The sequence below is a fragment of the Rhipicephalus microplus genome, chromosome 8, assembly GCF_043290135.1.
Source record: "Rhipicephalus microplus isolate Deutch F79 chromosome 8, USDA_Rmic, whole genome shotgun sequence".
NCBI classification, from domain to species: domain Eukaryota; kingdom Metazoa; phylum Arthropoda; class Arachnida; order Ixodida; family Ixodidae; genus Rhipicephalus; species Rhipicephalus microplus.
This window is the reverse complement of record NC_134707.1, coordinates 93,640,608-93,665,467: the sequence shown is the minus strand read 5'-3', so window position 1 is coordinate 93,665,467 and position 24,860 is coordinate 93,640,608. Positions and strand designations below refer to the sequence as shown.

General features: G+C 47.8%; 1 protein-coding gene across 1 annotated transcript in view; it reads right to left on the bottom strand.

The window, feature by feature from the left end:
• The window catches only part of LOC142761790 (uncharacterized), a 48,501-nt gene that overhangs the window by 5,672 nt on the left and 17,969 nt on the right, over positions 1-24,860 (bottom strand). The window contains exon 3 of the mRNA XM_075870685.1: positions 20,252-20,328. Within this exon, the coding sequence (XP_075726800.1) occupies positions 20,252-20,328 (77 nt within the window). The remainder of the gene's footprint in view (positions 1-20,251; positions 20,329-24,860) is intronic.

The window sequence follows — 24,860 nt, the reverse complement described above, 5'->3', positions numbered from 1 at the left end:
CTGAACTGTAATCCTGCAGGGAAGTATACTGCAATTGAGAATCAAGGTAACTATTCATAAGTTCTAAGGCTGCGCCGCGAATGCCATATACGTGGAGCTTGTTAAGCAATATTTCATGTTTTATAGAATCGAAGGCCTTTCGGAAGTCTAAAATTATACCAATGGTGAGTTTTTTTCTTCAATATTACTTATAATTGTATCTCTAATTCTTAATAATGCCATTTCAGCTGACTTATTCTTTTGAAAGCCATATTGTTTATCCGAAATAATACCTTTATCCAGTAGAAAGCTATTAAGGCACTTATATATAATACGCTCAGCTATTTTTGAAAATAATGGGAGTACCTAAATCGGTCTGTAGTTGTTTAAGTCATTGTGATTCCCACCCTTAAAGATTACTGAAACACAAGCTAGCTTCATTTTTTTCAGGGAAAATACCAGTGGAGAGTATACTGTTGCAAATATGTTCCAATGAACCGCATATTATGTGAGCAACTGCTCTAATAGGTTGAGCTTTGATGCCATCCTCTCCAGCGGCTGACTTGTTACTCAAGGAGATAATAATGGAAGAATCTCACTTTCAGATGTAGGCGTAAGAAATATTCTCTCGCCAACACGATTACCAATGTAACTTTCATAACTTCGATTTTGGCAAAAACCAAATATAGAGGTTGGAGCACCAGCATTGATAAAATGATTATTAAAGAGATGAGCTGCATCATTACCGCACTACTTAACATAATTTACAACAACCTCTGTCGGCGCATTTTGCGAACAGGAACCTATTAGCTCGCGGTATATGTTCCACATTATACGACCATCACTCATAGAAGTTTCAAATTTACGTGTACAGTATTCAGATTTTGCTTTCTTCAGATCACTGTTGAGTTTGTTTTGGACTTGTTTGAATTTTTTTAATATTTGGGGGTCTCTTGTCTTTAAAAAGTGACTGAATATATTGTCTCTGTGTTGAATTCTTTTATATAGTTCATGATTTACCCATTCTTTTCTAGCTCTTTTAGGCCGGACCACAGAGGAGAAAGAAAATGCTACATTGTATATTTCTTTCCCTTTGGACACAAATAGATCATACGATGCTGAGGGATTTGCTTCCGCATAAACATCAGACCAATCTCCAATGGAAAGTAACGTTTGAAATAACTGTATACTTCGTCTATTTATAACACGCTTGAAGTTGTGATTTCTATCAATGTGCATAGAGAATTGTAACGCAGCAAATATCGGCAAATGATCACACATGCCAGAGCTTAGCCCTCCAGAAGATGTTTCGTTTTTTCGTGAAAGAAGTAAAACATAAATCAATCAATGTTTTTGAACTCGGGATTATCCGCGTAGGAAGTTCTATAAGGTTTTCACGACTATTTGTTAACATAGTTTCAGTAAGTTGCATACTTTCATTAGTTTTCGAAAGTAAGTCATCATTGAAATCACCAACAATAATCGAATGAAATTTCTTCATGTTCTCAGTGCTAGCAAGTTCAAGCACTGAGTCCATATAATGAAGTAATCCTGTTAGCGCACCTTGCGGTGGGTGGTAGACAGCAACAATCAGAATGTTTCTATAAATTACAGCAACACATTTAAAATCATCGGTCACACACGTGAATTCAGGCAAGATTTCGCAATCATGGCATTCGCGAGCAAACAGAGAAACGCCACCGCCTCGTTTTCTGGAGCGATAAACGGAAATGTGCTTATAACCCGAAAATGTATGACTTCATGCTCAGCCACGTACCACGTCTCTGAAAAAGCTAGGAAGTCGAAGCAACAATTTAGTTGCGATAGGTATGTCTCCATGTCAACTTGCTTATTTCTTAAGGTTTGCGTATTCACATAGAACAGTGTAAGCCCTTTGTCACAAAAGCAACTATTCTTCGCTACCAAGTTGTTAAAAGATGCAGCACTGTGATAGGATTCCATAATTGTGGAAGTAGGCGGCGTTTTATAGTCATAAACAATTTTTTCTAAGTCACCTTCCGTGGCGAGCCTATTGCGCGAGCATTCGTCTGCTTGCGCACATAGATAGTTCCCTGTGAACTCCAAACGAATTGATAGTTCCATTCCCTTGCCCGGTTTCTCGCAAGCCATAGTAACCGCTTGTTTGTAGGAGTCAGGTTATCCAAGAATTTATTACCTTGTGTTTTGCTCCCGAGATTTTTTTCTTTTCGAACCACGCAGTTTTTAATGTTCTTGTGGCAAAGCGCACAAGAACGACAGGGTCCCTACGCTCTTTTGCTCGCAGACGGTGCATTCCGTCAATATCTTTTTCAGATAGTGACGGCAGGTCAAGCTGCACGGCAATCTTATTTATTTCTGTTAGCAGGTACTCTCCTTCTCGTTGAGCTAGACCGTGAATTTCTATGTTCTGTCTGCGGCTGTACTGCTCCAGAGTGTCCATTTGTTCTTTTAATTTTGAAAGCAATGTCACGTCTTGCGACTGTTCAACAGCCTCTATTCAGTGGCGTAATTCACCCATACCTTGTTCCTGCCGATTTACAGCATCTTTAAGGTGATCGTAGGTATCAGACAAATGCTGCACTGACCTTTCGATGCTCTGCACCGTTTCTTGCAAGCAAATCAGTTTATCCAACTTTGCTCCTAGCGCTTGCATTTGCGACAGCTTTTTGTTTATTTCAGCAAGCTCAGTTTGAAGGTTCACAGATTGGCCTGCTGTGTCAGTGTTCCCTTGAGCAATTTTACATGTAGGACATCTAAGTGACTTTTTAGTCGCATCTTTCATCGTCTTAAACGACCTAGCTGTGATGCCACTACATGTCCCGTTGAAGTCACCGCTGCAGTCAACATATCGCATGATGACACCATTATCGCTGAACGCTGTTTTACAAAAGAAACAAGCCTTTGCAGTCATTTTTGCTCGAGGGAAGTGATACACATGTGAAGACAATTAAAACAGTTTTCAGGACAGAAGCAGCAGCGGAAGTGGTGAGTGATAAATAAGAATGCAAAATAATATTGCAGACACTTTCTACTAACCTGCAAGAATATCAGGCGTGCGTTTAGACGGGATCCACCTACGTCAAACGCTACCGCTGCTGCCCGAGTGAGTCCCTTGGCCAGATTTCGATCCTTTTAAGGGCTCCATCAGTGGTAAGGTCACGTATTTCGGTAAGGGTCGCGTGCCTCGGCAATTCGTAGTGGCAGCAGTCTGTTGCGATGCAATTCGATCTGGTAGCGCAAAAACATCCAGCGATAATCACCTGCAAGAACATCAGGCGTGCGTTTAGACGGGATACACCTACGTCAAACGCTACCGCTGCTGCCCGAGTGAGTCCCTTGGCCAGATTTCGATCCTTTTAAGGGCTCCATCAGTGGTAATGTCACGTATTTCGGTAAGGGTCGCGTGCCTCGGCAATTCGTAGTGGCAGCAGTCTGTTGCGATGTAATTCGATCTGGTAGCGCAAAAACGTCCAGCGATAATCACCTGCAAGAATATCAGGCGTGCGTTTAGACGGGATACACCTACACCAACCGCTACCGCTGCTGCCCGAGTGAGTCCGTTCGCCAGATGTCGATCCTTTTGTAGACTCTGTCAGTGGTAAGGTCACGTGTCTCGGTGAGGGTCATGTGCCTCGGCGATCCGTAGTAGCAGCAGTTTATTGCGATGCAATTTGATCCGGTAGCGCAAAAACGTCCAGCGATAATCGTCTGCAAGAATATCAGGCGTGCGTTTAGACGGGATCCACCTACGCCAACCACTACCGTTGCTGCCCGAGTGAGTCCGTTGGTCAGATGTCGATCCTTTTGTAGGCTCCGTCAGTGGTAAGGTCACGTGTCTCTGTAAGAGTCACGTGCTTCGGCGATCCGTAGTGGCAGCAGTTTGTTGCGACGCAATTTGATCTGGTAGCGGAAAAACGTCCAGCGATAATCGTCTGCAACAATATCTGGCATGCGTTTAGACGGTATCCACCTACGCCAACCGCTACCGCTGCTGCCCCAGTGAGTCCGTTGGTCAGATGTCGATCCTTAGTAGGCTCCGTCAGTGGTGAGGTCACGTGTCTCGGTAAGGGTCACGTGCATCGGCGATCCGTAGTGGCAGCAGTTTGTTGCGACGCAATTTGATCCGATAGCGGAAAAACGTCCAGCGATAATCGTCTGCAAGAATATCAGGCGTGCGTTTAGACGGGATCCACCTACGCCAAACGCTACCGCTGCTGCCCAAGTGAGTCCCTTGGCCAGATTTCGATCGTTTTGTGGGCTCCATCAGTGGTAAGGTCACGTATTTCGGTAAGGGTCGCGTGCCTCGGCAATCCGTAGTAGCAGCAGTTTGTTGCGATGCAATTTGATCTGGTAGCGCAAAAACGTCCAGCGATAATCACCTGCAAGAATATCAGGCGTGCGTTTAGACGGGATACACCTACGCGAACCGCTACCGCTGCTGCCCGAGTGAATCCGTTCGCCGGATGTCGATCCTTTTGTAGACTCTGTCAGTGGTAAGGTCACGTGTCTCGGTAAGGGTCACGTGCCTCGGCAATTCGTAGTGGCAGCAGTCTGTTGCGATGCAATTCGATCTGGTAGCGCAAAAACGTCCAGCGATAATCACCTGCAAGAATATCAGGCGTGCGTTTAGACGGGATACACCTACGCCAACCGCTACCGCTGCTGCCCGAGTGAGTCCGTTGGTCAGATATCGATCCTTTTGTAGGCTCCGTCAGTAGTAAGGTCACGTGTCTCGGTAAGGCTCACGTGCCTCGGCAATCCATCGTGGAAGCAGTTTGTTGCGATGCAATTTCATCCGGTGGCGCAAAAACTTCCTGCGATAATAGTCTGCAAGAATATCAGGCGTGCGTTTAGACGGGATCAACCTACGCCAACCGCTACCGCTGCTGCCCGAGTGACTCTGTTGGCCAGATGTCGATCCTTTTGTAGGCTCCGTCAGTGGTAAGGTCACGTGTCTCGGTAAGGCTCACGTGCCTCGGCAATTCATGTGGAAGCAGTTTGTTGCGATGCAATTTCATCCGGTGGCGCAAAAACTTCCTGCGATAATCGTCTGCAAGAATATCAGGCGTGCGTTTAGACGGGATACACCTACGCCAACCGCTACCGCTGCTGCCCGAGTGAGTCCGTTCGCCAGATGTCGATCGTTTTGTAGACTCTTTCAGTGGTAAGGTCACGTGTCTCGGTAAGGGTCACGTGCCTCGGCGATCCGTAGTAGCAGAAGTTTGTTGCGATGCAATTTGATCCGGTAGCGGAAAAACGTCCAGCGATAATCGTCTGCAACAATATCAGGCATGCGTTTAGACGGGATCCACCTACGCCAACTGCTACCGCTGCTGCCCGAGTGAGTTCGTTGGTCAGATATCGATCCTTTCGTAGGATCCGTCAGTGGTAAGGTCACGTGTCTCGGCGATCCATAGTGGCAGCAGTTTGTTGCGATGCAACTTGATCCGGTAGCGCAAAAACGTCCAGCAATAATCTTATGCAAGAATATCAGGCGTGCGTTTAGAGGGGATCAATCTAAGCCAACGGCTACCGCTGCTGCCCGAGTGAGTCTGTTGGCCAGATGTCGATCCTTTTGTAGGCTCCGTCAGTGGTAAGGTCACGTGTCTCGGTAAGGCTCACGTGCCTCGGCAATCCATAGTGGAAGCAGTTTGTGGCGATGCAATTTCATCCGGTGGCGCAAAAACTTCCTGCGATAATTGTCTGCGAGAATATCAGGCGTGGGTTTAGACGGGATCCACCTACGCCAACCACTACCGCTGCTGCCCGAGTGAGTCCGTTGGCCAGATGTAGATCCTTTTCTAGGCTCCGTCAGTGGTAAGGTCACGTGTCTCGGTAAAGGTCGCGTGCGTCGGCAATCCGTAGTGGCAGCAGTTTGTTGCGAAGCAATATGATCCGGTAGCGCAAAATCGTCCAGCGATAATAGTCTGCAAGAATATCAGGCGTGCGTTTAGACGGGATCCACCTACGCCAACCGCTACTGCTGCTGCCCGAGTGAGTCCGTTGGTCAGATGTAGATCCTTTTGTAAGCTCTGTCAGTGGTAAGGTCACGTGTCTCGGTAAGGGTGACGTGCTTCGGCGATCCGTAGTGGCAGCAGTTTGTTGCGACGCAATTTGATCCGGTAGCAGAAAAACGTCCAGCGATAATCGTCTGCAACAATATCAGGCATGCGTTTAGACGGGATGCACCTACGCCAACCGCTACCGCTGCTGCCCGAGTGAGTCCGTTGGTCAGATATCGATCCTTTTGTAGGCTTCGTCAGTGGTAAGGTCACGTGCCGCGGCGATCCGTAGTGGCAGCAGTTTGTTGCGATGCAACTTGATCCGGTAGCGCATAAACGTCCAGCGATAATCTTCTGCAAGATTATCAGGCGTGCGTTTAGACGGGATCCATTTACGCCAACCACTACCGCTGCTGCCCGAGTGAGTCCGTTGGCCAGATGTACATCCTTTTCTAGGCTCCGTCAGTGGTAAGGTCACGTGTCTCGGTAAGGGTCACGTGCCTCGGCAATCCGTAGTGGCAGCAGTTTGTTGCGAAGCAATTTGATCCGGTAGCGCAAAATCGTTCAGCGATTATAGTCTGCAAGAATATCAGGCGTGCGTTTAGACGGGATCCACCTACGCCAACCACTACCGCTGCGGCCCGAGTGAGTCCGTTGGTGAGATATCGATCCTTTTGTAGGCTCCGTCAGTGGTAAGGTCACGTGCCTCGGCGATCCGTAGTGGCAGCAGTTTGTTGCGATGCAACTTGATCTGGTAGCGCAAAAACGTCCAGCGATAATCTTCTGCAAGAATATCAGGCGTGCGTTTAGACGGGATCAGCCTACGCCAACCGCTACCGCTGCTGCCCGAGTGCCTGGGTTTTGCCTGGGTTATTCGTCGTGAGCCTTTTTTGTGATTTTTATTTAGAAGTTTGAGGTTGAAATGACTTTTTGTAGTGAGAAATAAAATTCGTACAATGCCTGCATCATTCCTACATGATGAAAATACGGAATAAGCTTTGGAATTAAGGTACTTATACGTTTCGCTCAGTCACTTCTTGCTAGGAGCTTTCCACGTTTGTTTTATACATTCCATTGAGACTGTATATATTTTACTTCTGCTATGGTTACTTGAGCCTTTGTATAGATTTCTGGATGAAAAGTTCAAGAACGCACACCACACATATATTCATGGAACAAGTCGGCGGTAGCTTGACTTTTAAGCAGTGTGTGGAACGGTATAAATTTATTGAAAACCTCCACACGGCTATGCTCTACGTTAATGCTCTGGATATTTTACGACACTCATTCAACATGCTGTATGCATCGTAAGAAAAGCGCGCCTGCAGCAGGTATCCTCTTCCGCTGATACCTTGAACAGCAAATTCAAAGCGACTGTGTACCGTCCTTCACGGCTTTCCTGTTTTGTGTCGCAATAACAAGCGTACGATATAAAGTGTATAATCTTGCAGGGGTTTCTCTGAAAAGTTAGTGGAAATTAATAAAACCGAATCTTGCTATCTGAGTTAGGTCACCCTTCATCGGTGGGATGAATGCCCTGAACACTGATCGGTGGAGGTGATGACAATTGTACTGCACGTAAAAGTAAAAAGCTTGTACCGTATGCGGCCATTGCATGCTTCATCGAGTTTTGTTTACTAATAAAACAAATACTTTAGTGGTAATTCAAGGCATGCACACACTTTTTGTTTTTGTTATTTGCGGCGGCGGAGGCCGTGCTCACGTTTCGCCGCCGTTTGAATGCAGGGAAGTGAATCCACCGCTGGCAGTGCCAACAGACCCCTATTTGAACGCTGAGAAAAAAAACAAATACTTGTCTCCGTCGCAGCCTAGCCGCTTTGGGTGCGTAAAATACTAGTTCAGGTTATGCATGTTTGTTTTTAAGCAAAATAGGTCTGCTTGCTAGGATTTCTTGTCCTACCAGTAGATTGCGCCACATCGCTGTTGAGTGACGCTAGCAGTCTTTTTCGTCGAATTGCGGCATTAAGTTGAAATTACAGCTTCTTTTGTAAAACAAAAGCACGCTCGTTGCCGCCGATGTGATGAACGATCTTCTCATTAGTGTCACATTTTGAAAAACAATTTTTTGAGCGGTAGAAAGTCTTTTAAGTCTATTCGATTGCATTGAAGTGGAGAGCAGTACCTATCCAGCCTGCTAATTCGGGTATGCTATTCCGTGATTTTAGTGTAGTAATACGATGACTCTCAATTCTTTGCCAGTTCTCGTGCAATTCTCACTCAAGAAGCTCGGGAAGGCAGGCGCTTCGAATATAGCTTCATTGCTTATCAGTTTTACTCAGATACGTTTTGAATACAAATGAATGCATAAATAAATGAATGCAAGAGAATAGCAGAACCCATTATTTGTAGCATTGAGTCAGCGCTTCAAACCCCTATTAATACTGGCCCCACAGAAGCAGGAACGTTATATTGCCACATTGAATATGCAGCACGAAGAGAACAACGAAGAACACGCGCAGCGAGTGAAGAAGACGAGGTTCTCTTCCGATCAGTTTGCCAGTATTCTAATACAATAAAAGTGAGTTTCCTGGATTCGACTGCTGCTGTTTCTGCATTGTGACACTGGTGGAGGCGCTGGGTACATGTTCGGGACGCCTGACAACAGCCCCGCATCTGGTCAAGAAAGACTTCCGCGCATCGACACCCCCGTTCACCGCGGCAGCCGGCGCCTGTTAGGCCTCAGCCCGGAGCTTGGTCCATTTTCGGAAAGCGTGACTGTGCCAGAATGCATGACGACGCCTGCAAGCACTGGCCCCAACATGTCCAGCCCAAGCACGACCCAGGTAACTGTTTTGAACCCTCGACTTCCGGTTGACTTCCACGGAAACGCATATGAGGATGCACATGACTGGCTCGAGGAATTCGAGCACACAGCGAATGTTAACGGTTGGAACACCACACAGAAATTGGGCTACGTTTATTTTCCGCTTCAAGACGGAGCCCGAACGTAGTTCACGAATCTCGTGTGATCGTCTTGGGACGAGTTCCGGCAGAAGTTCCTCGACACGTTCGCGAGCACTGAAAGACGAGAAATCGCACAGCGTCTCCTCGAGTCACGGATTCAGAAACCAAATGAATCCGTTACGATGTTTGTTGAGGACATGGCGCGGCTATTTCGTCGAGCAGATCCTAATATGCCCGAAGCCAAAAAGGTTAGCCACCTCATGCGGGGCGTTAAGGAGCAGCTGTTCGCTGGCCTCGTACGAAACCCGCCTACAAGTGTGGATGAATTCTCCAAGGAGGCGACATCTATCGAACGCGCACTGCATCTACGTTATCGCCAGTATGACCGCCCAACCCACAGTGCACCGATCAGCGTGGCAGCCTCTACCACAGCAACAACACCCGACGAAGGTTCTTTGCGCCAACTAATACGAGAAATCGTACAAGAAGAGGTCAAGAAACTCGTCGCCAAACCGAATGACTGCGCGATCGCCTCAGTAACGGAAGTTGTACGCCAGGAGACCAGGCAAGCGCTCTCGCTTCCTGAGCCGAACACGAGCACTCCCAGGGCAAGCTATGCAGACGTAGTCCACCGACAGCCAGCGAACGTGCCGACACCACATCAGTACCACCAGCAACATCAGCCGACAGCGCCTTGGTACTACAGAGAAACTTCGATGCCTAGGCGGCCACCACTTCGCAAAACTGACATCTGGCGTACCCCTGATCATAGGCCCCTGTGCTTTCACTGTGGGGAAGCAGGCCACATCGTTCGGTATTGCCCGTATCGCGCCGCAGGGTACCAAGGGTTTCCTTCTACGGTTCCTCGGCGCCATTTCAACGGAACATCTGACGTCGACACGAGTGTCATGACCCCGCGGGATGTTCCTCCTGGGTTTCGGTCACGCTCACCCTCTCCTGGGCGTTATTCTCCATCCTCTAGACGGAGCATCACTGACATGCCAAGAGGGAGATCTCCTAGTCCACGCCGGGGAAACTAAAAGCAGCGACCTCAGGGGGGAAGGTTGCGAATCGTCGAAGTGCTGAAAATCCCCCATTACTGCCGAGCGAAGAGAGACACATTTTCAATGAATTGACGAAAGATGGGGTTGTTACTGCCGAAGTTGCAATTACGATTGACGGACATGACGTCATGGCATTGGTCGACACTGGCGCGGACTTCTCAATAATGAGTGAGAGTCTGGCAGACACGCTCAGGAAGGTTAGAATGGAATGGACAGGACCGCAGATTAGAGGAGCTGGAGGGCAGCTACTCACACCTACCGGAAAGTGCACCGCAAGAATGAAGATAGGGGATGCATCCTTCGTCGCAACTTTTGTTATCCTTTCTGAGTGTTCCAAACAGGCAATCTTGGGGATGGATTTCTTGCGGGAATATGGTGCCATCATCAATATTCCGGACGGTGTACTGACCTTTTCAGCGGATCAAAGCGCAGCGCTACACCGAAAATCCCTACGAGTCATTGACGATGTGACCGTACCTCCGTTATCGTGCCGCCTTGTTTCAGTCACGTGCAGCGAGCAGAATACTGGAGAAGGAATCGCTGAACAAGTATTGACGCTCCTACTATCTCGCGGTGTTGCAATTGCCAGAAGTATCGTCAACGTTGTGTGCGGTGAAGCAGAGGTTCTGTTAACGAATTTTACCAACGAGCGACGACACATTACACAAAGCACTACAGTCGCCTACTTCGACGAGATCACCGAAATCCGCGAGTGCTGTGTAGTACAGCAGGACGAGTCGCAAGCCACGTCAGCCCCACCACCTATTTACGTAATCTCGGATTTGTCACCAGCGCAGAGACAGCGTCTAGTAGATCTTCTTCACCAGTTCAAAGACTGTTTTTCATCGACCTCGAGGGTCAGTCAAACGCCACTGACGAAGCATCGGATAATAACGGAGGAGAAGGCAAGGCCAATACGACAGAACCCATACCGCGTAGCACCGAAAGAGCGTGAAGCAATCCAGGAACAAGTGAAGAAAATGCTCGATGATGACGTCATCCAGCCGTCAAGAAGTCCTTGGGCATCGCCGGTAGTGCTGGTTAAAAAGAAAGACGGAAGCTTGCGATTTTGTGTCGACTACCGCAAGCTGAACCGTGTGACAAAGAAAGACGTGTACCCATTACCGCGCATCGATGATTCACTCGACAGGCTGAGGTATGCACGCTACTTTTCGTCAATGGACCTCAAAAGTGGGTATTGGCAAATTGAGGTCGACGAGCGAGATATAGAAAAAACGGCTTTTGTAACGCCTGACGGGCTTTATGAATTTAAAGTCTTGCCATTCGGATTGTGCTCAGCCCCCGCAACATTTCAGAGACTGATGGATACCGTTCTGTCAGGCCTTAAGTGGCAGACATGTCTGGTCTATCTGGACGACGTCATTGTTTTTTCAAAAACATTTGAGGAACACCTGAGCAGGCAGCTATCGGTATTCAGGGCAATAAGGTCTGCCGGCCTGACACTGAAACCCGAGAAGTGTCATTTCGGTTTCAAGGAGCTTCAATTTTTAGGCCATGTGGTGAGCCATGAAGGTGTTCGACCTGATCCCGATAAGATTGCGGCCGTCAGAAAATTTCCGGTACCAAAAGACAAGAAAGCAGTCAGGCGTTTCCTTGGCCTATGCGCATACTACCGAAGGTTTATTGCCAATTTCTCCCACATAGCCTCGCCGTTAACACGACTCACAAGAGAAGACGTTTCGTTCACATGGGGCGACGATCAACAGGTGGCATTTGACGATCTCCGACAACGCCTGCAGACTCCGCCTGTGCTTGCTCACTTTGATGAGGATGCTCCTACCACGGTCCATACAGATGCCAGCAACGTGGGTTTAGGCGCTGTACTCGTCCAGTGGCAAGACTCAGCCGAGCGTGTGATCGCATATGCTAGTAGGACGCTTTCCCGCGCCGAGTCCAACTACTCCACAACGGAAAAAGAGTGTCTTTCTGTCGTATGGGCGGTTATGAAGTTTCGTCCGTACCTCTATGGTCGTTCATTCCACGTAGTCAGCGACCATCATTCCCTCTGCTGGCTGACCAACTTGAAAGACCCGCCTGGTCGGCTCGCACGGTGGAGCTTACGCCTCCAAGAGTTTGATATTGCCACATGGTTTGCTTGGGTGAGATCGAAGAGTGAAAGAAGACAAAGACGATCTCTCTGAGCCGCTGCTTGAGTAGTCGACTAAACGAGCCCATTTTTTATCAAGTTTGTCGAGAGTAACGTGACAAGACTGGTGGAGTTGCTGGGTACAACGTCTCGCAATCCACCCGATGCCCAAGACCCCGTCCAGCAGCCGGAACACAAGCCCTGCACCCGTGGACACTCCTGTTCATAGAGTAAGCCGCCGCCAACGAGGCCTACCGCCTGAGACACCAACCACTGACGCAGCGACTATGACTTCGACACAAGATCCCATGCAAGCTCCGACACCTTCCACGCCGATCTACTGCACCGTCCAGAACCCGCTCATGCCTAGCCCCTTTCACGGAGCGCAGCATGAAGATGTTGACGACTGGCTGAGTGAGTTCGAACGTGTCGCAGCGATCAATTACTGGGATGATGCCGCGAAGCTCCGGAACGTGTACACGTGCCTAAAAGACGGTGCCAAGACGTGGTTTTTGAACAGGGATGATGTTCTGACATCTTGGTGCGAGTTCCAGCGTCGCCTCCTGGAGACCTACAGGAGTCCCGACCGCCGCGAACGGGCGGAGCGTGCACTTCAATCACGCATCCAGATGCCCAACGAGACCGTCTCGATGTACGTCGAGGACATGACACGGCTTTTCAAGCGAGCGGATCCTGCTATGGCAGAAGAAAAAAAGTTGCGCCACCTCATGCGTGGTGTGAAGGAACAACTTTTTGCTGGTTTGGTGCGTAGTCCCCCCAAAAGTGTTGCTGAGTTCCTTACTGAAGCGGCAACAATGGAGCGAGTACTGCACCAACGGTCTGCCCAGTTTGACCGTCAAGTGAATGCTGCCTCAACTCCCGAGATTTTCGCCACCCCTGGGAGCAAGAGCCCCGAATGGATTCGCGAGATCATTCGATCTGTCGTCCGGGAAGAAATGGAAAAGATGTACGGGACAAGGCAAATCGATGTTGGGTCTATCACCAGTGTCATCCGCGACGAGGTCCAGCAGGTGCTGCACGCCCATCGTTTTCCGCCCACGTCGGTTGATCTGGAAACGGCTCCTGTGTCTACTGACAGTCGCCGTCGTACGTACGCGGAAGCCTTGCGATCTGCCACTCCTCTTTCGGGTCAAGGAGTCCCGATCCAGCCAGTGCCGCACGTCCCGATCCAGACAGTGCCGCACGTCCCGATCCAGACAATGCCATACGTCCCGATCCAGACAATGATGCCGTCAGTCGCGATTCAGTCAGCGCACGCTGATTTGAACATCGGTAGTCGCCGTACAGCGACGCGCAAGTCTGATCTCTGGCGTACGCCAGGCAGACGACCCCTCTGCTATCATTGCGGTGAGGCTGGTCACATTTACCGCGAATGCCCATACCGGCAACTTGGACTGCGCGGATTTTCCGTCAATTCCCCTCGTCCCCGAATTGGTCAAAGGCCAACGGATATCGAAGAATATCTCGCGCAACAGCGTGCACCCTTTACACGACGGCAATCGCGGTCACCATCTCCGAGGAGACCCGCAGCCACTGGGCCACGTTTCGGGGTGACGGCACGGGAACGCTCCCCGAGCCCTCGTCGGGAAAACTGAAGGCAGCGGCCTTCGGGGGCAAGGTCGCTGGGACTCAAAGTGCGGAAGACCTCCCATCGATGCTTGCACGCAGCGCCGAAGGCATTTCGTCAGAGAATAATCGCAGTGCCGAAGAAACGCCGACATCCGCATCTGAACTTAGTGACCGCGTGTCGCTCGACATACCTGTGCTGGTTGACGGTCTTCTGGTCAGTGCATTGGTAGACACTGGTGCAGACTATTCGATCATCAGCGGGAGGCTAGCGAAAGATCTCAGAAAAGTGATCACGCCGTGGAATGGAACGCGAATTCGAACAGCTGGAGGACACGTTGTAACACCGCTGGGTCGCTGTACCGCAAGAGTGAAAATTCGTGCGTCAACGTTTGTGCTCAGCTGCCTCGTTCTCCCCGACTGTTCGCGTCAGCTGATTATCGGCATGGACTTCCTTCGGGAATACGGTGCCATCATAAATCTCCGTGAGCGCATCGTGACCTTCTCGACTCAAGGCGCAACAGATCGAGACGCCGATAACTGCCGTAGACTTGCGCTGCGTGTTGCTGACGACAGTGTGACGCTGCCACCTCGAGCAACTGTTCCCATCGAAGTCACTTGTGAAGACTTCCAAGACGGCGACGTGGTGGCTGAAAGCAACTTATCACTTCTGCTGCTCCAAGGTGTATGCGCCGCCCGAAGTGTAGTGCGCGTCCGTGACGGACAGTCAACGATACTAGCTACGAACTTCAATTACGAGCACCGGCATCTTTTCCGTGGAACCACCCTAGCCTATGGAGAACCTGTTGCCGACGTCACGGAGTGCTTCGCGTCCGAGGAAACGCATGAGGATAAGGAATTTCTAGACCACATCGACATCAATTCGACGCTGTCAGACGAGAGAAAGGCTGCACTTCACGACCTTTTAAGGGAGTTTAGATCTTGCTTCGCCTCTTCTTCTAAAGTCCGTCAAACTCACCTCACGAAGCATCGAATTATTACCGACGATGACGTCCGCCCCATCCGGCAGCAGCCTTATCGCGTTTCTGCCAAAGAACGCGAGGCTATTCAGACACAAGTAAAAGAGATGCTCGATGACGGGATTATTCAACCATCCAGCAGCGCTTGGTCCTCGCCAGTCGTTCTAGTAAAGAAAAAAGACGGAACGCTGCGATTCTGTATTGACTACAGGAAGCTTAATAGCGTCACAAAAAAGGACGTCTACCCGCTTCCACGAGTAGACGACTCCCTCGACAGGTTACGACGTGCGAAGTATTTTTCGTCCATCGATCTAAAGAGTGGCTATTGGCAAATTGAAGTGGATGAACGAGACCGAGAAAAAACCGCGTTTGTGACTCCAGACGGACTTTACGAATTCCGAGTTCTTCCCTTCGGCCTCTGTTCTGCACCAGCCACTTTTCAGAGGATGATGGACACAGTTCTCGCTGGCTTGAAGTGGCAAAGCTGCCTTGTCTACCTCGATGATGTGGTCATCTTTTCCGAGAGCTTTGAAGAACATCTGAAGCGTCTGAGAAAGGTTCTGGAAGCCATTCGCACAGCTGAACTTACGCTGAAACCCCAAAAATGCCATTTCGGCTATGAAGAGCTGAAATTTCTGGGACATGTCATTAGTGCAGATGGAGTGCGACCTGATCCAGACAAAACTGCTGCTGTCGCCGCCTTCCCTGTCCCATCAGATAAAAGAGCAGTACGCCGTTTCCTCGGCTTGTGCGCGTATTATCGCCGATTTATCGCCAACTTCTCTAAGATAGCTGAACCTCTTACGCGACTCACCCGAGATGACGTACCCTTTACTTGGGCCGTAGAACAAGATACAGCGTTCACAGAGTTACGACAGAGAATGCAAACAGCCCCTGTTCTTGCCCATTTTGATGAGGACGCTGCTACAGAAATTCATACAGATGCCAGCAACGTCGGACTTGGTGCTGTCCTTGTACAACGACACGGCGGCGTTGAGCATGTGATAGCTTACGCCAGTCGTACTCTTTCTCGAGCTGAGACCAACTATTCTACGTCAGAAAAAGAATGCCTCGCAGTCGTGTGGGCGACGACCAAATTTCGGCCTTACCTCTACGGTCGTCCCTTCAAAGTGGTGACTGACCACCACTCGCTCTGCTGGCTGGCAAATCTCAGAGATCCATCCGGCCGTCTCGCACGGTGGAGTTTGCGTTTGCAGGAGTTTGACATTACGATTGTGTACAGGTCAGGGCGCAAACACGAAGACGCCGACGCGCTTTCTAGAGCACCTGTGGGGAACGCTGTCAGGGGCTCCGAAGATGAAGATGCCTTTCTCGGAGCAGTTAGTGACTCCGAATTTATGTCAAAGCAGCGGGCAGACGATGAATTACGCCCAGTCATTGATTCCCTGGAAGGCCGCAACTCTAAGGTCCCTCAACACATTGCTCGCGAACTGTCCTCTTTTTGTCTAAAAAGAGGCATTCTTTACAAGAAAAACGCCCGTGGTAGCGACAAGGCTTTCCTACTCGTTGTTCCTACCGACATGCGTGATGAAATCCTTCTGGCGTGCCACGACGAGCCCACGTCAGGACATTTGGGCTATTCGCGAACTCTCGCCCGAGTACGCCAACAGTATTACTGGCCGCGACTATCAACTAGTGTACATCGATATGTGAAAGGCTGCCGTGAGTGCCAGCGCCGCAAGACTCCGCCTGTGAGACCCGCGGGCCTGCTCCAGCCGATCGCACCACCACGGACACCGTTTGACCTCGTGGGAATGGACCTTCTCGGGCCCTTCCCTTTGTCGTCCTCTGGGAACAAGTGGATTATAGTTGCGACAGATTATCTCAGGCGTTATGCTGAAACAAAAGCGTTACCCCGTGGCACGGCCTCTGAAGTCGCGCAGTTCTTCGTGCACCAAATCGTCCTACGGCATGGTGCCCCGTCATGCGTGATTACGGACAGAGGGACGTCGTTTACAGCACGAATGATGGAGGACATTTTTAAACTGAGCTGCACAAGTCATCGAAAAACAACGGCTTATCATCCGCAATCCAATGGACTGACAGAGAGGCTTAACAAGACCATAGTGGACATGCTGTCAATGTACGTGGACGTACAACATAAAACCTGGGACGAGATTCTTCCATACATCACGTTTGCTTATAATACGGCAACGCAAGAAACAACGCGATTTCCACCTTTCCGACTTGTTTACGGACGCAACGTGCGAACCATGCTCGATGCTATGCTTCCGTGCGACGAAAGCAATGAACTTGCTCAAGATGCTGAGCAATACACTCAATACGCCGAAGAAGCTCGTCAGCTAGCTCGCATAAACACCAGGCACCAACAAGATGCAGACGCGCGACGTTACAACCTCCGCCATCGAAATGTCACCTACCACCCTGGGGACCGAGTGTGGGTGTGGATCCCTGTCCGGCGACCAGGCTTATCCGAAAAACTCCTAAGCCGTTATTTTGGACCGTACAAGGTTCTTAGACGAATCACAGATCTTACCTACGAGGTATTTCCGGACGGCGCAGCGTCTTCTCGTCGACAGCTTCGGCCCGAAACCGTGCATGTCCTTCGGCTGAAGCCCTACTTCACACAGTAGCCCTTGTGGTTTGACGTGCTACGACATGCCGTGACATTGCGTTGCCGCTGCTGTTTGTGTTCTCGTGTGTTTTTGTGCCCTTTCTTTTTGCGCTTGGCGGAAGCGTTGGCGAAACTTCCTCATTTGCGCTGCGAGTAGTGGCACTCTCCCTCTTTTGGTTCTCTATATCTGCGTGTGTATACCTTCATTTTTTTTTTATTTACGAGCATCGAGTCGATGCTTTCAAAGGGGGGGACTATTGCCACATGGTTTGCTTGGGTGAGATCGAAGAGTGAAAGAAGACAAAGACGATCTCTCTGAGCCGCTGCTTGAGTAGTCGACTAAACGAGCCCATTTTTTATCAAGTTTGTCGAGAGTAACGTGACAATATGACGGTCGTGTATAAGTCCGGACGGCAGCACGCCGACGCCGATTGCTTATGAAGGTCACCGATAAAGCGCGACGATGACACAGAAGATGACAGCATGGCGTTTGTAGGAGTCGTTGACACCACTACGATTTCGTGCAAGCAGAAAGAAGACAGTGAGTTGCTTCCTCTTATTGAATTTTTGAATGGCCGGACAACAACCGTCCCTAGAAGATTTGCAAGGAGCCTGCCGTCATTCTGCTTACGTAGTAGTGTTCTCTATAAGAAGAACTTTTCTCAGAGAGGAAGCACCCACCTACTGGTCGTTCCGACGTCACTTCGTGAGGAGATACTTTGTGCTTGCCACGATGAGCCAACGTCTGGTCATCTCGGATACACACGCACATTGGCCAGAATCCAACAGAAGTACTACTGGCCAAGACTTCCAGCTATTGTGAAGCATTATGTGCGCACGTGCCTCGATTGCCAACGACGAAAATCGCCACCGTTAAAACCAGCTGGACTATTACAACCAATTCAAGTGCCCATGGTACCTTTTGCCAAATTGGAATGGATCTCCTTGGACCATATCCGACTTCCCATGCTGGCAACAAGTGGGTAATAGTCGCCACTGATTATCTTACGCGCTATGCCGAAACAAAGGCTTTGTCAAGTGGCACAGCCATTGAAACCGCACGATTCTTCGTAGAAAATATCGTCCTGAGGCACGGTGCTCCAACAATCATAATAACGGATCGAGGTGCCGCTTTCACAGCCGCGCTCCTGAAGACAGTGCTTGAGCTCAGTGGAACCGCCCATCGGAAAGCCACTTCCTATCATCCACAAACCAACGGCTTAACAGAACGCCTCAATAAGACTATTGCCGACATGTTGAGTATGTACGTTGACGTGGATCACAAGAACTGGGACGACATTCTACCGTACATCACGTTCGCCTATAATACAGCGCAGCAAGAAACTACACGAAGAACGCCGTTCAGTCTCCTTCATGGCCTTGAAGTGACGACGATGCTTGACGCCATGTTACTGCACGACTGCAATGACATCGATTTGGACGCTGCATCTTTTATCCAACGAGCAGAAGAAGCGAGGCAGCTTGCGCGCGTCCGAATCACCCAGCAGCAAAATTATGACGCCCAACGTTATAATCTGCGACACCGACATGTCGTCTATCGGGCCGGCGACAAAGTCTGGGTATGGAGTCCTATCCGCCACAGGGGACTGTCCGAAAAATCGCTGAAGAAGTATTTTGGCCCCTACACAGTTTTACAACGCCTGAGCGACGTTAATTACGTGGTCGTTCCTGACAACCTCTCGACAACTCGCCAGCAAAAACCAGAAATCGTGCACGTTGTGCAAATGAAGCCCTACTTTTCGGACTGATTTACACCATACATCTACTACTCCGTCTTTTGTACAAGAGCATCGGGACGCTGCTCTCTGGAGGGGGGCAAATGCCACATTGAATATGCAGCACGAAGAGAACAACGAAGAACACGCGCAGCGAGTGAAGAAGACGAGGTTCTCTTCCGATCAGTTTGCCAGTATTCTAATACAATTAAAGTGAGTTTCCTGGATTCGACTGCTGCTGTTTCTGCATGGTGACAATATGACGTTGTCTGCGAATAGACCTATCTTTCAGCCCTTCCCTAGGAGCAACAAGGTGGAGGCACCTGGCTGTGCATATATTGTGCTGAATAAACAAGGTGCGGCCTTGAGAAGAAGGAGTGCCTCTGCTTAGTATTTGGGTCAAGCAACCTTTTCTTTTGTCTGGAGTTTTGACCACAAAGGCAACCCTAAGAATTTGTAAGTTTGAGATGCATATACAGATTGACCAATAAGTTATTTTGATGTCAAGCATCGTTTATAAAATGCTGACAGCTAATAATTGCAGAACGATACCACACGGAGCAAAAAAATCCAGCGTCAGTTTCGTATGTACATGCAGGAGTTTTGGTGTTTATTTCAACATTACATCTCTGCGTCCTAAATTGCTTCACCTATAGGTACACAAAGCCTACACGTTAAAGGGTCAAGAACCATTCAACCTCAACTTGTAGAGACTAGAGTACTACACGCAATATTTATTTTATATAGCATGCTCATCACAAAATCATCAAGGTATTTTCTATAAGTTATGTTTATGGTGACGTCTTCTAGTAGAGGAACATACGGCAGCTGTATTTTTGGCCTTACTTTCAATTTATTTTGTTCAATTTATTAAAATTTTCCCATTGTTGAATATTAACACCTACAGGAAACATTGTAGAAGAAATGCTGTAAAATTTCCCTAACGGATATATCAAAGAATAGCGCAGCCACGAGTCTGCAGTTCACGGTCTTATGTGACTGCTAGCTCTAATCTGCCCATAAACAAGGACAGCAAAATTTCCTGCACTGTCTTTCCATACGAATTTATTGATCATGATTTCAAGTGAACTTGGTGAGCGATAGGGTGAGCGATAGGTTGATAACCACGAAATATTGCTTCAGTTACCGTAACTAAAGATAGAAGTACAAATTGTACATTCGACCTCAAACTCTACATACACCAGATTACTACGCCAGCAAACTTCGTTGAATAAACGTCTGAAATTAGAAATGACGTAAATTTAGATAACATACCGTTGTTCACCGATGTGAATCTTTTCACCGGTGTATTGTTTCTCCGTATTTGTGTGTAATCCACACGTTTATAATCCCTTGATCAGGAGAAAAAACAAAATTCATGGTCATGTTATGTTACTTGCCACTTAACTTTAAAATCTATTTGGAAAATAACAAGCATACTTGCGCTAATGCCATACGTTCGGAATAATTAAAAAAGCATACTTGCGCACGACTGCCATACGCATGAAGTTCATTTGTAATTATCAACTCATAAAGCAGGACTACACAGCACCCTGTACTGGAAAAAACATTTTTTTCTTGCGCTTCCTTTTTCAAGTGTATCAGCGGATACGCGATTATTGGTAGAAGCTTACAGAATGCCTGGCTGGTGTTACATTTCAACCCATCAATTTATTGTGTGCCGAATGCAATTACCTTTCTTTATGCATGCACAGCCTTTCTATCACATACGCCAAAGATCTCCTTGTTTAATATATAGCATGGTGCAGTGTTTGATTCAAAATGTGCGTAGACTGTTACACCGCCCAAATAAATAAAGGTCAATCTTTCGAAAACTGTTAGTAAACGACGCTATGACAACACAATGCAGTCACGCACTTCTTCGACTTGTCTTGTCTCAGCGTGAACGCGTTAGCAAGAAATGTAACCCGTGATTTTCGTGTTTTCTGCATCAGTCAACATACTGGGCCCTACTCGACACAATGAATCTGACTTGTTCTTGAAAGACATGATGTTTTCGTGAAAGTACGTCTGCACTTCTGCTTTTAATCACAGCTAACAGCGCACACAAATCCGCTTCACGAGCTTTTCCCGTAGCTACGTAGTTGAAACGTGATCATCTGACTTGTTCAGTAAAAACTGAACATTTTATAAAAAAGTAAATATGAATAATGAGAACAGTAACAATAATAATATTTAAAAAAGAATGATAGTAATAGTTAAAATAATATCATTATTATCAACAACAGCTACAATAACAACAACAATCTTTTACTGACACTGCGAGAGAGCTGTATTGCAATACACAAAATTTAACTGCCAAAGACTCCTGTGTTTGAAAGGCAGAGCTGACAGATGTCAGACAAAAATAAATTATTCATGGTAGACTACGCATATGCGGATATTTCTTTTCTTTCGCATGTACATGCTAAATATGAACGCGAGTAGACAGCCAGGCACGAAGAAATAAAAGGTCCCCTAGCCTTACATTTGCTCATGCAATCGCAAAAACACAGTGATAGGACACAATCAAATTTTGTTGACTAAGAAAAAAAGTGGGGCAACCAAGATAACAATTTGCATGACAACACCTTATTTCGTCATTCATACACGAAATAAAATAAAGAAAATTTATTATATTCTTTTTTCTCTGGTAAACTAAGAACTATGCGTAGCCTTATGCACATTGAAGCCTTAATGTTCTGATACTGCAGAAGAATTTACTGAAAGAAGAGAACAGATACCAAGAAAGAAAAAATATTAACGAGACGAAGGAGTACCTTCAGTCTGAATTTTTTCTTTTGAACGAAAGACCATTGAGGTTAGTTAACTAACGCAAGCCGGTGCATATCGCACATTTCAGTGTTCTTGAAGGAAATGAATTCCATAACACCGTACGTGGAAACTTTTGTGGGCTCGTAATGTGCGCTTCTATAACTGAACAATGCCGGACTGACAATGCCCTAAATAGGGCGCTTTGCCCACTACCATCAAAGCACCGCAATGTATCCTGCGAGAGAAGTTTATTGATTCTAGGGTGTTCCTTCTCCATGATAGACGTACAGCGAACGACCTGTGTGCGGTCTCGCGCCTACGTAAAGGTCAGTGCTACACCACCTGTCTTTGCGCATTTTAGTAAGTGGCAGCACACTGCAGGCGATTTGCTTGTTGACCAATTTCAGACCTGATTGCCCATCACACGACTTCGAGGACTCTATTAGGTTACTATACTGTGCTATGCAAGACTAATATGGTGTACATGTGTCTTCCTGTCTGCACCGCATACATAATGTGAGCGCGACAAGCGAATGACTCTTTATTCTCTTTGATAACATCATTGTCTGTAGATCTTCTTCATCTGTAAATATTATCACCAGCGTGATTTCGCTCGATCCTGGCTGAATAAATCGGTTCCTCACAAAATATGGATAAGCCTTCTTCTACGATTGCATCCGATGTTTGCGGCACCGATAAAAATAACGAAAACCTGCTGCGCCACTGTCCTCCATTTGACTCAGACAGACAAGTACTTGCTAACGCATTGTGGCTACTGGATGATCGAACATTTTCTGAACAGGTGCTTTTATAGCATTTTTCATATCTCTCGACAGGGACAGCCCTTTTGTGTTTGTGGACGACGGGTTCGTTTGAACGCCTCTCATTTATGGTGTGGTCGTACACGCTGCAGTGAATTTACTATTTGTTTCTTCCCGTTATTTTCTTTCTCTTTCCACTTGCTCAAATTTGTGGTTCTCTTCCCTAAACTATTGGCGGAGGTTACCCAACTGGATGTCTTTCTGGTTAATTCCCTTGCGTTCTCTCTTTGTCACCTTCCTTCCTTCTTTCAAACCATCTGCGTCCTTTTGCTCTTCCTTACATTCAAATCATTCCTCCTTCTCCCCACTTATCTTTTCCGCACTCTTGCCGTACTGTGCAATACATGGCAATGTCATAATTAGGAAGCCTAAATGTCACTAGCCGAGTTAGTCGAGAGCCCGATGTTTAGGAACACTCTTTGTCAAGGAAGTGTCACCTCGCGTCTTTTTCTTTTACAGGCGTGTTGCTGCGTCGCAGTTCAATCTGCCTGACGTCGTTTTTATGATGGCGTATTTCCTTCAGAAAACACGTGTCTTCGCCTATGTAGCTGGCAGCACGCACTAGCAGGACTACTCGTGGACTACGCTTTGGCATTGCGCCTTAGAAGGCCAATTCTTCAGCCGTGGTGGCCAGTGGGTGAGCGAAGATGCAGGTTGTGAACCATGGTGACTAACAATTTTCCGGAAATCCTGACGAGTTTAAATGATTCTCGGTGCACGAGAGATGACAATGCGCAGGACCAGCTTCTTCGATTCTATTGTTGGCGGTGAGGTGGCAATGAAGGAACCGGTTGGCGTAGTCTGTGTTTCGCAGGTACCTCGCATCGACACGGTTGTCGCCCTCTCAATACATGGCGCCACACCCAGTGCTCGAACTTTTCCATGTATCTCTGCTTTAGTGGCTCGGCAATGTTTATCTACTTTCTCTCTTTTTTCAAGTGAGAAATATTTTTGCCTGTTAAACGAGCACTGAAACCACATAATCTTTGTGGGCAGTTCGATAGCACGACGTCAAGTGCAAATACGCACAGGTGCGCGTTCACACCGAGAAAAGTCATACACTCACCCGGTCGTTTGAATTTAGACCATTAATAATTGACTGGATTAGGAAGCAGCACTGCTTCCAAAGTGTTCTGAGAACGCGGTGCACGGAATCACGGCCTACCAGACACATTTTTAATTCGCGAGGACCTTTAGAGAGACGAAAATATTACGAAGAAGCCTTGAGACCAAACGAGTGGCACACGTTGCGGAAGGCAAGAACATCTTGGAAGAAACTGCAAGGTGCCTGCCCACTGCGTGATTGAAACAAACTCTGAACAACAAGTAGCCCTTGAAAGCAAGCTTTAAACCCTTCAATGAGTTGAATTCACCGCAGACTTGACTGACTCTCTTCGCCGTATTGTGATGCTTGGTAGGCCTGGCCTCAACCTCAATTTAAAGTATGGCCTGTTTTGTGATGATGTTGCACATAAATATTTAAGCTCACAAGGCTGATATAGTGCAGTTTTAATCATTTATTGTGATGTGTTGCGAAGGTGGAGATTCTGCTGCGTAGAATCTACGTAACTGACAATTTTAGGTACGGGTTCGTGCAACTTTTAAAAACAATAGTCTTTCTTGGGGACCTTGGACACAAAAATTTCGGTCTGTCTATCTCTCTCTCTGTCTGTTTGTAAATTTGTGTGTTTGTCCAACCTAACGATACCTCAAACGGCACCAAACGGCCAACCCCATCCGCAGCGCTCACCAATATTGCTCAAGGTTTAGCGTTAATAGTTGTGCGATCGTCAATTAAAAAGCAATTATTGCGCATATCTGAGGCGCCACAACAACGCCTCGATGTTTTCTATGTCTGCCTTTACACTAGAAAAGGCCCACGCATGTAACTTTAAGGAATGTAGCGTTTATTTGCGCTGCGCTGACAGTGCAACGCAATGCTCAAAAAGGTGTTTTCAACGCTTTGCTACGACGTCACATTGGTGGCACCTACTCGTCGCTTTGCGTTCTACAGCTTATCACCTCCGAGACTAGCGCGTATCTTTCTGCGCGGGCTGCACGACTTCGTTTTCGAAGATAACTGCCAGATGGCACTTGTGTCTAATGTGCCTAGATGCGCTCGTTCGCCTCCACCACACCCTAGAGTCACTCAAACACAGTGCCTGCAGAATACTATTCACCAATTTTCTTTTGCAGAACATAAAACAAACGTTTTGTTCACTCTCTTCAGACGCAAGACTATCGTCTTTCGACAGCATTTACAGTGTAACATGTAGATTCGGGCCAAT